Raw genomic sequence first — 14,093 nt, forward strand, 5'->3', positions numbered from 1 at the left:
AAAGAATATCAGATGCTAAAATTGACAGCTGCATTTCATCCTCAATGACATGCCCTTGATTAAGGAACACATCTACTTATAGGAAATGTTCTTATCTCAGTAGTGCTGCATCAAGCTCTATGGCTTCTCAACTTCTGTATGACAGCCAGCCAAAGGCATGATCACAGTGGAACCAGCAAATTTAGAAGTAAGAAACCCCATGAAATTGTCACTTGAGATTTGCTTGGTCATAGACTACATGCAGATTTCTATGGGTTTCCCTTTCACAGTAAGAACAACAAGTGACGTGACAATTAGGTGTCTTTCTCCTCAGGCAGTCACAGTCCACCTCTGGTCTGCAAAAGCCAGGGAGAGAGAGGTGTTCCTGAATTTTTAATACATGAACTACTGTTTTGGGAAAGGAACCTGCCATGATAAGCAAGCATTCCCTGACTCTTACTTCAGTCCAGACCGTGTATCTACACAAACCCATATTATAATCACAGAGGAGCCTTATGGTGGGATGTAGCAGATTTCCCCTCTCTGCAGCTCTCTGGATCAGTTAATGATAGTGTCCTGCCATTTAGCCCCTCTCTATATGGAAGAGTAGAAAGGAACATACATTCTCCTTTTCAATACCTACCACTTTTCTCATTAAAATATTTCCTAATATTTCCCTTTGTTCTGTCTTCTACAGTTCAAACTGCCCCTTGTCCTGTTGTATATACCACCAAATACTGAATATGCTATTAGTTTATTTTCTTCCCTGTATTTTAATTTCTATATTTAACAGGAGCCCCAACAAATAAAAAACATTCCTTTCAAATAAGAAAGATTATAACACCTCTGGCCTTTCCTCCAGCACATACCATATTTTGAGGTCCACATTTGAGACCAAAGAGGAGATTTGCAAAGGCAAATATGCACCTAATTTACATTAAGGAGTTAGGTACTTAACAGCTATTTAACAGTTATTCAGGCTTTAATATTCTGCGCTCATCTCCCGACCTCACACTCAGCGCGACTTCTGCTGCTTTAGGTCTGAGGAATAGTGACCCTAGAAGTTCACTTCTCAGTAATAACCTCACCTGTTGCACATAAGACTGCTTACCTTTAAAATTACTTCCAGCTATTTTCTGAAAATACTGTGCTTCACTATCTACATAAATAACTCTTTATCTCTGATATCCTATGCAGGGAATGACAGATCTTTTCTGCAAACGATAGCAGACACGAAAACCTATCACTTTTCTTTCAAGTTTTCACATAAGCTGTACAAATTCCATTTGAACCATTCCATACGCTCTGTGTGCCTGTTATCCTGATTTCTCACATACTGACTAAAGTCTTTTCCCTACATTTTGAGTTTAGTAGTCTATTCTTTCCCTCAAATACTAAACTGTAGCTTTGGCAGGCAAATAAATGTCCTATATTCTCTGTCCTTTAAGTGGCATTGACTGTCTATAAAGCATTTTATCAAGATCTCAGGTACTGTCTCTTTTTCACAAGCTATGCCATCTCTTGTATCACTTCTCCCTTAAATTTAACACTTTCATGTTCTCAGAGATCAATAATCAGGTGAAATTCACCCTTATTTAGAATGGCTTATGTACCATTTAAGTCATTCAAATACAGTGTGACATATTTGATAGTCTGTTCTTGAGCTAGTTCTCTGCACACAGATGAATGTCAGCATAAACCTTGGTAAGAAGAGTTTGATCCCATACCCATAAGTCAGTAGGATCCTCTACATTAACATCAGTAGGCTTGATCAGGGATTCAAGGTAGTAAGACTTCAGGCAAATAACTGTTCAGCTTTGAACTCCAAAAACTGACATGATCTCAGTAAAACAAAGGTGGGCCCAGCAAAGGCTATAAAAATGAGGCTTTATGAAGTACTACCTACACAGAGGCTGAAAGAATCAAATGTGAGAAATTTCAGAATACAGTATCTTTGTGGTGGTGATTTGTACACAACGGGCACATCTACTCGTGCCCCTGACTGCACATTTGATACTGCACAGTCATTTAGTACTTGCTTTAGTACTAAATGACTGCACAGTACCGCCAGTACTGTGCAGTCCCAGCAGCACACAGTTATTTTTAGATGCTACGTCACCATAGCAAAAAACTACAGCAACGTTGCTCATTGCTACTGCAATGTAGTGTCGACACCATGGTTTGTGCCTGCTGATGCTATGTTGCGGTAGCAACAAGCTACGTCAATGTAGCTCATTGCTATGGTGACATCATGTCGCATGTAGACACTCTCAAGGGGTTGTATCAAAAAGAAATGGGAATAATTACTTGGGGTACATCAGTCAAGTCAAGACCTGGAGCAGCAGTAAATAGGAAAAATAAAAGATTAGTAAGACAAAAAAAGATAAGTCCTAAGAGGTAACCAGCTAGGCAATGGAACGGTGAACACTAGTGCTGTTTATTGCATTGAGATAGTACAGCTGATCCTGAAGGACCATGAAGCGCTTCACAAACTGCTCAGCTTTCTGAGAGATGCCAGAACTCAGGCAACTCTCAAGATTTAGTCCTGCAGATATACTGGTGCAATGCAATGGTTCAGCCCAGAAGAGGTAAGGAGCAGGGACCTAGAGTCACGTACAGGTCTTATCACAAGTCATAATGAAGACTAATCTGGTTTTACCATTTAAAAGGGCAGGGCAGGGCAGTCCTTTAACTTGTGCTGGGAACCAGTCTAGATTACCCAGGCTAGGAGTCAGAGTTTGAGCTGATTTCAAATCTTTTAGCTACTTTTTGGTAGTAGTAGCTAGACATTTATCACCCATCTTTGGTCCAACTCAGAGCAGCAGGGACCCCATGCCAAAGATGAACTGGGACAAATCCATTCCCTTGTTTGAGTGCCAGGACCTCCAACCTATCATGATGTGATCCTATAGGCTAGGGACAGACATTCAAAAATCCTGAGTCTGAATTGATTCAGTCTTTGCAGGTTAGTCTAACCTGGTTAGGCTAAATCAGCTTTGTAACCAGACAGATGTCCCAAAAATGCAAGTACATGCCTGCAATGGCTCAAGCTAGAAGCCGGGGGTGCTAGAGCATCCCTCCCTTCATTTCCACAGGGCTGAGCTGAAGGGGTTGTGGCCAGCCCGTAGCAGGACACTGTGATTAGGGAACCGCCTGTGATAACAGAGCATTTATCAGCTCTGTTACCAGCATTTAACACCCCATCAAAAAACAAAGCCTCACTCATTACAAGCTCTTCTTAAACAGCTTTTTCCAAAGGAAGGAATGCAGGGACATTACCAGCTGAGCTGTTGATTACCTTCAAAAATGTCCTGTCTGCCTTACACAGTGTTAGCTAGCATACCACATGCTAGCTACAGTCTGTGCTGTGGGGGAGAGGAGGAAGGGATCACTGCTTAAGCAGCAAGTGGTGAAAGGAGGGGATGAGGGGGGTACAGGGAAGCCAGCAGACCCTGCTGTGCCTGCAAGTCTCTGCCAGAGCTCCAGCCAGGGAGCAGAGGGGAGGGGCCAGCCCTGCTGTGGAGCAGAGAGCCCTGCCCAGCCCAGGGAGCATGCCGGGATACTGGGGGTATCTGGTTTAGCTTAAACCAGCAAGGGGTCTGGGACAGACATTGAATAAACCAGTTTGACCCAAATCAGTTAAGTCTGATACTACATTCAACCAAGTTTATCTCAAACCGGTTTTAGCCATTTGCAAATTGGTTTATGTGCACTGAATATCTGTTCTGTTACAGGTTTAAACCAGTTTGTGATCACTCAAACCAGTTTATGTGTAATGCCTGTCCCTAACCATCAACTCTCAGGTTCTTCTGGACATAATAAGCATTATGCTGGATAACTATTTGTTTTCGCAGTATAAGAAAAATGAAATATTACTGCTCACATTGCAAAATAAACTCACTTTAATGGGAACCATTTAGATCTAGATCAGAATGTCATATCATTTTACAGCCTTCACACTAAATGCTGAATGCGTGCAGCACTCCAGAAGGGTATCCATTATAATAGCACTTTGATTACTTTGATTTATCTTTTGTGCTTCACACATCCCAAGTTAATAAAACCTGTCCTAAATGTCTCATTTGAAGTTACTTAGATTGGTACACAAGCACATTTCTCACTTTCCTAGCAGTTATATACAGTTACAAAACAGAACATGCTTTCCTCTGTGGCCCCAATTATGGCATTTGGGATGAATAGGTGCAGGATAGCCAATGGGATGGTCAAAAAAAAAAGCATCTAGGAGAACGTGGTTCATTATCATCTCCACACTATGCTGTACTAGCCAGCAGCCCTTAGGCCCACTCCAAATTGCTAATACATAGCAGGGACAAGACTGTAATTGTGTCTTCTCCCTGCCTTTTTTATAGTGATGTCTGACCCCAGAGGCACACGAAGCAGCAATTCCTGTACTCCAAGTGCAGGCCACATTTATCACTTGTTCTGTCTGACACAACAGGAAGAGAAAGGAAAGAAAGAACATAACCCTACAATAAAATACACAGAAACTGCATGCACCCACTAAGCCCAGTAGCTAATAGTTATCTAGGGATAAACAGTTTTTCAGTTACTATGTTTTTAAAAATGTACTTTGAAATGTATAATATAAACGTTTTATAATAAATGAACAAATATCAGCTGCTTTTTTTGTGGTGGATACAAGATCCAGACACCTTGACTGGAGTCAATTTGTCCTTGGTCCCATTATCTGATCTCTTAAGAAACTGCAGCCAGAGACTCCTCCTATTACCAAGTTTTTGACCCCTTCTTCCTAGATCAGTATCAAGCCCAAGAGGCCCATTTGGCCCATCAGCTCTAATTTGGTTTGCTGTTTTCCAAACAGTCTCCCTCACACTACTAGCAATGCCTAATGAACCCAAATTTGGGCTCTCATTGTAAGGACGTGCAGGTGAAATGAAACCTCTCTGACATGACAGTTTTGGGGCTGGAATGCATGGGGAGGCCCAAGCAACCCCTCTGAGCTATGATAGGGACTCAGGAATAGTCTAACAAAACCCCTACCAGCAGGTCTCAGAAAACACTGCTATTCATTTTCTAAAGTCCTGTTGGGACAGATAATGAACCCCTCAAACAGCAGCTCCTTCACTCACTAGCACTGACTTTGTGCTACTTACTTCACTGGTGTCCTATATTTGCCACTAGTATCCAGTTTTTAAAAAGCTGAGGTAGATCTGACACTACCTAGTTTAGGGTATTTTTGCTGGTGCTCCAGTTAAATCTGACTACACATCAATAGAAAAATTCTGGCCCTGCTGAACTCAATGGGAACTTTGATGCTCATTTCCCCAGGCCCAGGACTTCCCATATGCTTGGCAGGAGTCTCTAGCTACATATCCCAAATAATTTTCCAGGTAAACTCAATCTACCACCCCCCAAGTACAAGCTGCATCTCAGAAGTACTCATACTTCCCCAGCATTCCTACTCCAGCTGCTAATCAGCAATTTCCCTCCCATCCTTTAAGGTGCTTAGCCCAAATGGTCTCAGAAGCACCTAATTAACTTATAGCTGGCAGTGTCTCCTTGAGCTGCTCCTGCTAGGAAATTAACTCCCAAGGACTTGGGTTGTTTCTTGGCCAGGCCACCTCTTCAGGCAATACTGGGGCAAGTCTGCAGGATCTCTTTCGGAGGGTGCTGCAAACCCTGTATCACAAACCTTTTGACAACAAATATGAAAATTTTTTAAAGAGAAAAATCAGGTTAAAGTTGCATGCATGGTGGTAAACATCTGTTTCCTCCTGCATAGCTTGAGAGTTTGGGGAGAAGATGAATCAAATACAACAGAAGGAAATCACTGGGAAAATAATTTACCCAGAATTAGTGACACTCATTACTATTATAGATACAGGATGAGTTTCCTGGCTGGATTCCCTAGACAAGCAATTAACAATAGCTTCTAGGCACTCATGGGCATTTACCATTGAATACATTCCATGAGACTTTTTAGGCTTTCATTTTTGTTCAGATTCAGTACCTTGCTTAACCCAGTCTTTATAATGAAGTTTATGCTTTAATGTATAGCAGCATTTGTGATACCCAGAGACCAGCTCCTGCCAGCTGATGGTCACTGTTGCTTCCTCTCCTTCAGGGGAACTAGCTGGTCGTTCAAACAAGGAGATCAAAGCAGTGGTGAAAGAAATGGCCTGAACCTATGAGAGAAAACAAAAAAAAAGGATTGTGAACCCTGAAATATCAAAGTAGCTAAATGAATCAAATCTCGACCTTGTTATAAATTCATAAATTGCAGTATTTCAGTTTCAGTCTTGCTATGGATATTTACTTTAATGAGACTGAAGAGATTTGTTTAGGAGGAGAGATGAAGAGACCTTAATGTGTATAATTTGGCTACGTGACAAATGAAGGGATGACAGAGTCTAAGGGTGACATTACACGTTATGATTAAACTATGTGAACAGCATTTAGAGTTTAAGGCGGCCTGTACGCGTGCTCGTTCTCATTAGAACGCCCCAGCATTGCTTCACTGTCACATGTATTAAACACCTTTAATATGTATTAAACACATTTTTAAAAATGGTTGTGAGGGTGCTTGATCTAAACCTTGTCAAATTAGCTTTAGATAAAGTGTCCCAACGCCATTTTAAAATGCACAGGGGTTTATTTAATACACCTGATGGTGAGACGTTTTAATTAAAGCAACTGTCTGGGAACTGCTCTAAATAAAACATACCCACCCACCCACCCTTGACCATGTGCATAGGCAGCCTGAATGATCATCTATTAGGAATCATTAGTGAGAGATAAGGGCATTTTTATACATGCAAGTGCCACCATGCTAGGTGCTTTGAAAAGCACCCAGCACTGCATCGCTTGCAGTTGTATAAGCAGTGAAATGTGCATCAGCATTCACAAAATGGCAGTGGTCCGCTTTTGAACTACAACACACATAAGGTGTTTTAGTTCAAAAGTGCACCGTTGCCATTTTCTCCGTGCTGATACGCATTACACTGCTTATACAACTGCAAGTGACACGGTGCCGGGCGCATCAGCTTGTGTGCAGAGCAGACTCGGTTAATCAAGTCTGCTCTACCGGATCTCTGGTGCGTCCCGGCACAAAAATGCATGTGTATAAATGCCCTAAGTACCCAAAGATATGCCACTTCAGGTGAGGATTAACTTTGAACTGTGCTATCTAGCTTAAGTTAAGTTAACTTCTGGCTATTCACCTGAGATAAAACCTCCAATTGGTTGTCCTCCAGTATACCAAGAGGCACTGTTCACAGCAGGACTAGCTCTCAGCAAAAACTCTGTTGCTGGACAGCTAGGCAGGTGAGTGGGGAAGGAGTGAGTGGAGAGGAAAAAGGTGTGAAGGGGGCAAGGAAAAGAGGGAGCAGAAGTGGAGGTTGGAACAAGGAAGATGGCAGGGAGAGGGGCAGCTGCCAGACCCCCCCCCCGATTTTGGATCACCCCACTACTGCCCAGATTGCCTCCTCTGCCTCCCCAGTTGCCCTCTCTGCCACCCCCATCAGCCCCTCCACCCTCAGATCACTGCCTGCCCTCCCCCCCCAGGAATGGTGGCAGCTGGGGTGGAGGTCCCCTTTCCTGCCTGCTCCCAGGCTCCCTCCAGCCCATGGCACTTTCTTGTACCCAGATCCATCCCCCACTGGACTATACAGCTGCCTGGCAGTTCCCTGCAAGTGAAGAGGAGGCATGGAGCTGCTAGAAGCTGTGGGGCTTAGAGGGAACAGCACAGGCCTTATCCAGGCATGGGGGGAACTATCAGGCACATCCATAGCTGCTAGGCAGGTCCCTGGCCCCTCACCCTCTCCTGCTCCCTCTTCCGTGGGGAGCTGCTGGGCCCACACACCAAACTCCTGCAGCAGCCCAGAAGCTCTCCACCTACCTGCTCCCCACTCCCTCTTCTTTCCATCCACTCCTGCACTCCCTTTCCTCATGAATCTGAAGGAAGTAAATTTATAGGGTGGAAAAGAACTAGTTAGGGTGAGATAAGGCTTATAGAGGCTCTGGGTAATAGGATGCATTTGGGAAAATTCATTCTGAAAATCAGGAAACCCTAATAGTGAGACTGTGGACTCATTTCAAAGAAGGGCGGAAACCATATTGCTGAACAACGCAAAACTATATATCTTGGAGAAAATAATTCTACGCTGGCAAAAGAATGGGCTAAATGACCTGAGAGATCTTATCCATCTGTCTTCTCTAAAATTTTAGAGTATAGCTATTTATTTTCATTTGCCTTTGCATTTGTATAATCTATTCCACTCTGATTTTTTTCTCTATACTGCCATTCAGTTTGACATATTAAAAATTAGACTGCTCTCTGATTTTATCAGACTTTCATTGTCAATTTCTACAACTCAGAAAGAAAAAGAAAAAAGTGAAAACTCAATAACTACCTCTAACTTGATAACTATCAAAGTATAATTATAACACTATGATTTGATTCCACAGCTTAAGAGAGCCATGTGCGGAGAAATAGAGAATCCTTTGTGCTAGCTCTTTAGTCATTATACTTGCCTGTCCAGAGATATCACCAAATGTTAAAATGGCTTCATTTCCATCATGAGGATTGTACCAATAGTCCATACACAGTACAGTTCCCTGCAGGCCACATAGCCTGTACTGACAAGAGAATCCTTGCTTAGAATTCAGATCATAGAAGCAGATCTCTTTGCTTGTGAAGGCAACAGCTATCTAGAAGAAGGGAAGAATTAGAAAGTAACTAGATTAGCACTTTAAAAAATCCTGTATTATAAAAGACTATACAAAAATTTTTGTGAACTGGGCAGAGTGGCTAAGGTCCCTAATTGCAGCTTTGGAGCCATGAGGTCAAACATTGCTCTGGGCTCCTACCAAGGGCTGTAAAATGGATTCCTCAAAGGTAACTGGATGTGATGCTAGCTACACCACTCCCTAGTGCAGGGGTAGGCAACATTTTTTGGCCGGAGTGCCAAAAAAACCCCACAACGTCTACCTTGGAAGGTGCTGGAGTGCCGACATGCTGGAGCCCAGAGCAGCTATTTGCAGCCTCCCAGCTGCAGCCGGCCCACAGAGCCCAGTCTGCTTGCAGCAGGGCTTGCAGCCTCCCAGCCACTTGCTGGGAGCAGCCTGGGCTCCATGGCTGGCAGCAGCTGCTTAGAGCCTGAGCTGGCAGTGGTCTGCCAAGCAAAATGTCCTTGCATGCCATTCTCGGCACGCGTGCTGGGGGTTGCTGACCCCTGCCCTAGTGCATTGTTGGCAACAAAACCTGCTGTACCTTTACCATGTTAGCTGCTAGGCTTGAGAGGGGACTTGATTTTGTGAATTGGTCATCTTTATAGCCAGGCAAACATTATAAAATAAACAAGAATGACAGTGGAGGTGGAGCGGGGGGGGGGACACCTTGTAGCTTTTCTTTTTATATTCTAGTAATCAAATCTGCTGGAAGGAATGTTCACGCCAAGCGCAAGTTTCATATTTATAATCGCAAGCATTAAGATGATGAAATCCTGACACTGGATGTTATTCTTTTCCTATCAGGTAGGAAAAACCTACTGGAAAATGTTCAGAGTAGAAACTGCCTGTAAGTAAAATGATGTATTCTAGTTATACATGCCTCTGCACTCACTAAAAGCAGCATCAACAAGGACTGTACCCCACTACACAACCTGTTTCCAGTCAAAACAGCTTACATTTTTTATGTCAAATAGTCACAGTGACCCGCACGCAAGGGAATGCAGGAACAAGGTTTATTTGTCAAAATAACCCGGTGCATTGTTTCCTTTTAAATAACATTTAAATGGGAGACAAGCATGATGTGTTCTGACAATGTATTGACAGAAAAGAAGACCACAGTCTTCAAGGAAATCATTTTAATTTACTGAATGTGATCTGTCCATCTCTACTTAAAATTAGTTAAAACTAGTTAATATGAGTTAAAATACTTTGTAACAAAAAGTATATGTCCAAGTAGACAGAACTCTGCCCTCAAGGATCAGGCTCGAAAATTACATTTTCTTTCTATGGAAAACGTTGGGGGATGGGAGGATGTGAATTTTCCCGTAGAATGAAAAGTCCATAAAGATTTTGATATGGAACTACTGAAATCATTTTAAAATGAATTGAACACTTCTGCAATTCTACGGGTGGTAGTATTCTATTTCTAGTCAAGAAAGCATTGATATGGTTGTACAATGCACCGGAAGAAGGGATTCTTCATCTGGAATAATGATCCAATTCTGGTCACCCATTTTAAAGAAAGAAGACTTCAAAATGGAACAAGTGCAAAGAAGAGCTACTAGGATGATGAGAAGAATGGTGAGTCTAGCTTGCAAAAGGAGTCTAAAAGAACTTGGGTTAGCTAGCTTATGAAAACAAAGCCTAAGGGGGAATATAATTGCTCTTTATATGTGGAGGGGTTAAATCCCAAAGAGAGAGAAGAGACATTTATCTAAAAGAGAACACTGGCACAAGAACAAGTAGATATAAACTGCCCATAAGTATATTTAGGCTAGAAATTACAAGATGTCTAACTTTTAAAGCAGTACGGTTCTGGAATAGCCTTCCAATAGGGTCAGTCAGAGGGGGAGGGAAAACTAGGTTTAATATGGAGCTTGGTCAGGTTGTTAAAATGATTATGTTATGTGACCTGATTTACTGCAAAAGACTGAAAGTGACCTCCCATCAAGTATTGTCCCCTGTATTCTTGGGTAGCCTTTTCTCCAAAAGCATCCTCAAGAAAATCCATTCTGGTCCTTCTTGCACACTGCAGACATAAAGCATGCAGTGAAACAAGAACCTAAAACCTGTCCCAGAAAGAAAGAGAGACAAGAGTGTCACCAATGTAAAATCTGCAAAGTAAAATATGATCAAATGACCATAGGAGTTGGACCATGCCTCACAACACAAAAGAAGGATAGAAAACCCAAAGGTCCTTGCCAATTTGAACTATGGCAGGGGAAAATCCCTTCCTACCCCAAATGTGCTGATCAACCACTTTCCCATTTCTTTCTGCAGCCATTGTCAGGTATTTCAGAGAAAGGCGGTAAAACTGAAAAAGAGGTATATAATGCATTTAAGGGGAGTGGAAAAAAAATCTTCCTGACCCCAACTTGTGACCAGCAAAACTCTGAAGCCCAGACATCTCTCACATGCAAACAACCTAAGCAGATCAGGAGGCTGTGAATCGAGGTGTTCCTTCCACTCCTAAGTTTCTGCTTCTGTTGAAAGATACTTGTTTCGGATGATGAATTGTTTTGTTCTGATGTTGAAATACTTTGTTTTTATAATGTCAAAACACTAGAAGATGTAACATATAATTTTATATGTTAATATCATGAATCAAAATAAAACTAATTGAAATGATAAAACAGAAAAGCTCAGTTAATCACTTGGCAGAAGGATTACACATATATGAGAGAAATTCAGTGGTATCAGTTCAGCATATTATTCAAGTAAAAGAGAAGTCTTCATACCTTGCTTACATTTGCCAGTGAAACCACTGTTGTCACCCACAGGTCTTTCAACTTGACATCTTCTGTAGTAATCTGTAGAGTTCTCTGGAGCTTTAAGTTCTCTCCCCAGACTCCCAGCAAACCATTCCTACTCGCAGTCAGGTAACAGCTGGAGCCTTTCAAATAAGTAATGTTTTGTATAGTATCTTTGTGGACAGGTGAAAGAAGTCGGAGGTTCTTCCACTGTGGAATGACTGTTGAATTCATCCGCTCATCTTTCTCATAAAAGCTTAGCAGCATGAATGAGGTCATTTTGTCCCAGTCAATGAAACCACTTCGAGTCAAATCTACTTTATCAAACAGCTCACCAAATTCTTCCTTAGTACTGTGTCCGACTGCTGCAGCCATTTGCTCTGTGAACATTTCTCTAGTCATGACCGCTGTCCCATTCAATCCTGCAGACTTCTAAAAGGACATGTAGTGAGACAACAATATTGTATTTGTAGCTCCTGCTAATAGATGTACATATGGTTTTCCCAAAAGGCAAACCTAATCTCACTGGTAGCGTCTACCAGTATATTCAGTCTGTAATAATGAATCTCATGGTTCCCAGGACCACCGCATGCTCTCCGCAAGAACAGAGGACAAAATAAAGTAGTGAGTGTGAATAAAGTTCTAGAGGAGTGAGGTGACATTACATTTTCCATGACCCAGTCACTTGAATATGATAACCAAAAAATGTGATAATTAGTAGCAGTTATAAAGGTGAGGTGTTTTCAGCTGTGAACGCCCAAGATCATAAACCCAGTTTGGACAGCCAATCAAAGAGTTGTCAAAAGCTGATTTTTGGTTGCTGGGCTAGAATTGATGTGTTAACTTTGGCTAGAAACATCTGTCTTATTACTTATCTCCTGAGCTGTTCATCCTAATCTTCATATTTTTCCTGATTCCTTAAATTTTCTCTTACCAACAAATTAAGTGTGCTCAGATGATAAAAAAGAATGAAGCTATTAATTCAGTGCAGATTTGCTGTTGCAAATTAGTTACCAAAAAAAGCTAGCAAGTGCTGACACTTTAGTTTTTTATATTAAATAAAGAGATGAAAGACTGAAAAAAATTAAGTGTAATTCCATGATAACTCTGTGGCAAAATCAGGCTTAATTAATTTTCATATTTACCTCCCATTAGTATTTCATTTGATCTCTTTCATTATTCCATGTTCCACATTAATGAAACAATATTCTAAAATGCAAATTTGTAGTGTTTGAACTATAACTATAATGTCATTTTTTTTTTTATGAAAACAGGGATCTCCAGTTTTTAAAGTGCCTTTGGCCTTATTTTTTAAGAAATGAAGAACCCACAATTCAGAGTAAAGTCTAAAGGAGCAGCGGTATGAGAATAATTGATATTTTGGGGCAATGGCTAACTCTACATACATTTTCAGTGAAGTGAAATGACATGCACAAAATGAAACTTTGAATTTGCCTTCAATGAAATGTTTTATTCTGCCCAAAATATCTTTTGTGTTGTTGAGTTTTTAATAATTTTTAAAAAATGAGCTCAAGCTACTTTTCTAAATGTTTTGTAACATTGTTTAGAAGCAATGTAACATTGTTTTGACACAAAGAGATGAAAGGTTTCATTTACATATGTTGAATCAAGTGTTTGGATTTTTCAGATTTTTTTCCCACATTTTTGCCTCCAAACAGTCCCCAAATTCAGCACACATTTACAAATTTTCACTTGACCAAAAACTGTATTTTTCAGTTTACAGTATAATTATCAAACACATTTCACTCAACCCTAATTGGGATTTGTTGATGACTCGCACCCAAAACTTGGTCTTACGAAGAGTGTCAAACTACAGATAGTGACAGTGATAGTGATGTCTGTGGGATAGACAGTCACTCACTCGAGTTGGGCTCTGGGGAGTCTTAATGGGATACCTAACAACCTGCACAGTGCAAACTATGAGCTTGAGGACAATGGATTTCAGAGGCTTTCAGGTGAAACACTCCATATTTCACTCTGAGTCCCTGGAGCGATCACATCTCCAGCATCATACATTTACATGCTAATGCAATACTAATACAAGAGCTAATTTAACATTTTCCCACCAGGCTGTTTTTAGCATCAATATTGCTATGTAAATGAGACAGTTATCTTCTGGGATATGTGTAGCATTTCAACCATTTGGTGTCAAGTCATCGCAAAGTTAAAACAGGATGGGAGGAAAAACATTGCCCTTCTTTTAGCCTGGGACACTCCAAATATAGCCACCCCTGCAGAGTACTTAAACATTTAATCGCTCAATTGAGAGAGAAACAATATTAACAGATATTTGGCCCCATGCATCATTTATTTAAGAAGTATTAGAAACCGGTTTTGAAAAAGAGTGTCTTACTTCAAATTTGGTTCATTTTAATGGGCTGACTCCTACATCCTAGTTCTGCAGCAGAGGGACATGATTAATTGTAAGCATACGAGTAGTCATGTGAGGAAAGTTAGGCATACTTCAAGATGGTCCCAGAATTGGGGCCTTAATTAGGAAAGGTTGTTTGCAGCTAAAATGAGTCTCCTGTATTCCCTCTATTACTGCTACCTTCTTCCCTTTGCCTGTCTTCTGATTCTGTGCTTCTCTAGTTAACTCAGGTCTACTACAAAATATTTTTTTAATAAATA

At 41.1% G+C, this 14,093-nt stretch overlaps 1 protein-coding gene across 1 annotated transcript in view; it reads right to left on the minus strand.

The window, feature by feature from the left end:
• Positions 1-14,093, minus strand: part of WDR49 (WD repeat domain 49) — a 77,759-nt gene that overhangs the window by 48,829 nt on the left and 14,837 nt on the right. The window contains exons 3-5 of the mRNA XM_014602761.2: positions 11,430-11,873; positions 8,494-8,670; positions 5,972-6,146 (exon numbers count right to left, since the gene is read on the minus strand). Coding sequence (XP_014458247.1) covers positions 5,972-6,146; positions 8,494-8,670; positions 11,430-11,873 — 796 coding nt within the window. The remainder of the gene's footprint in view (positions 1-5,971; positions 6,147-8,493; positions 8,671-11,429; positions 11,874-14,093) is intronic.

This window comes from Alligator mississippiensis, chromosome 7 (assembly GCF_030867095.1).
Source record: "Alligator mississippiensis isolate rAllMis1 chromosome 7, rAllMis1, whole genome shotgun sequence".
Lineage (NCBI taxonomy): Eukaryota > Metazoa > Chordata > Crocodylia > Alligatoridae > Alligator > Alligator mississippiensis.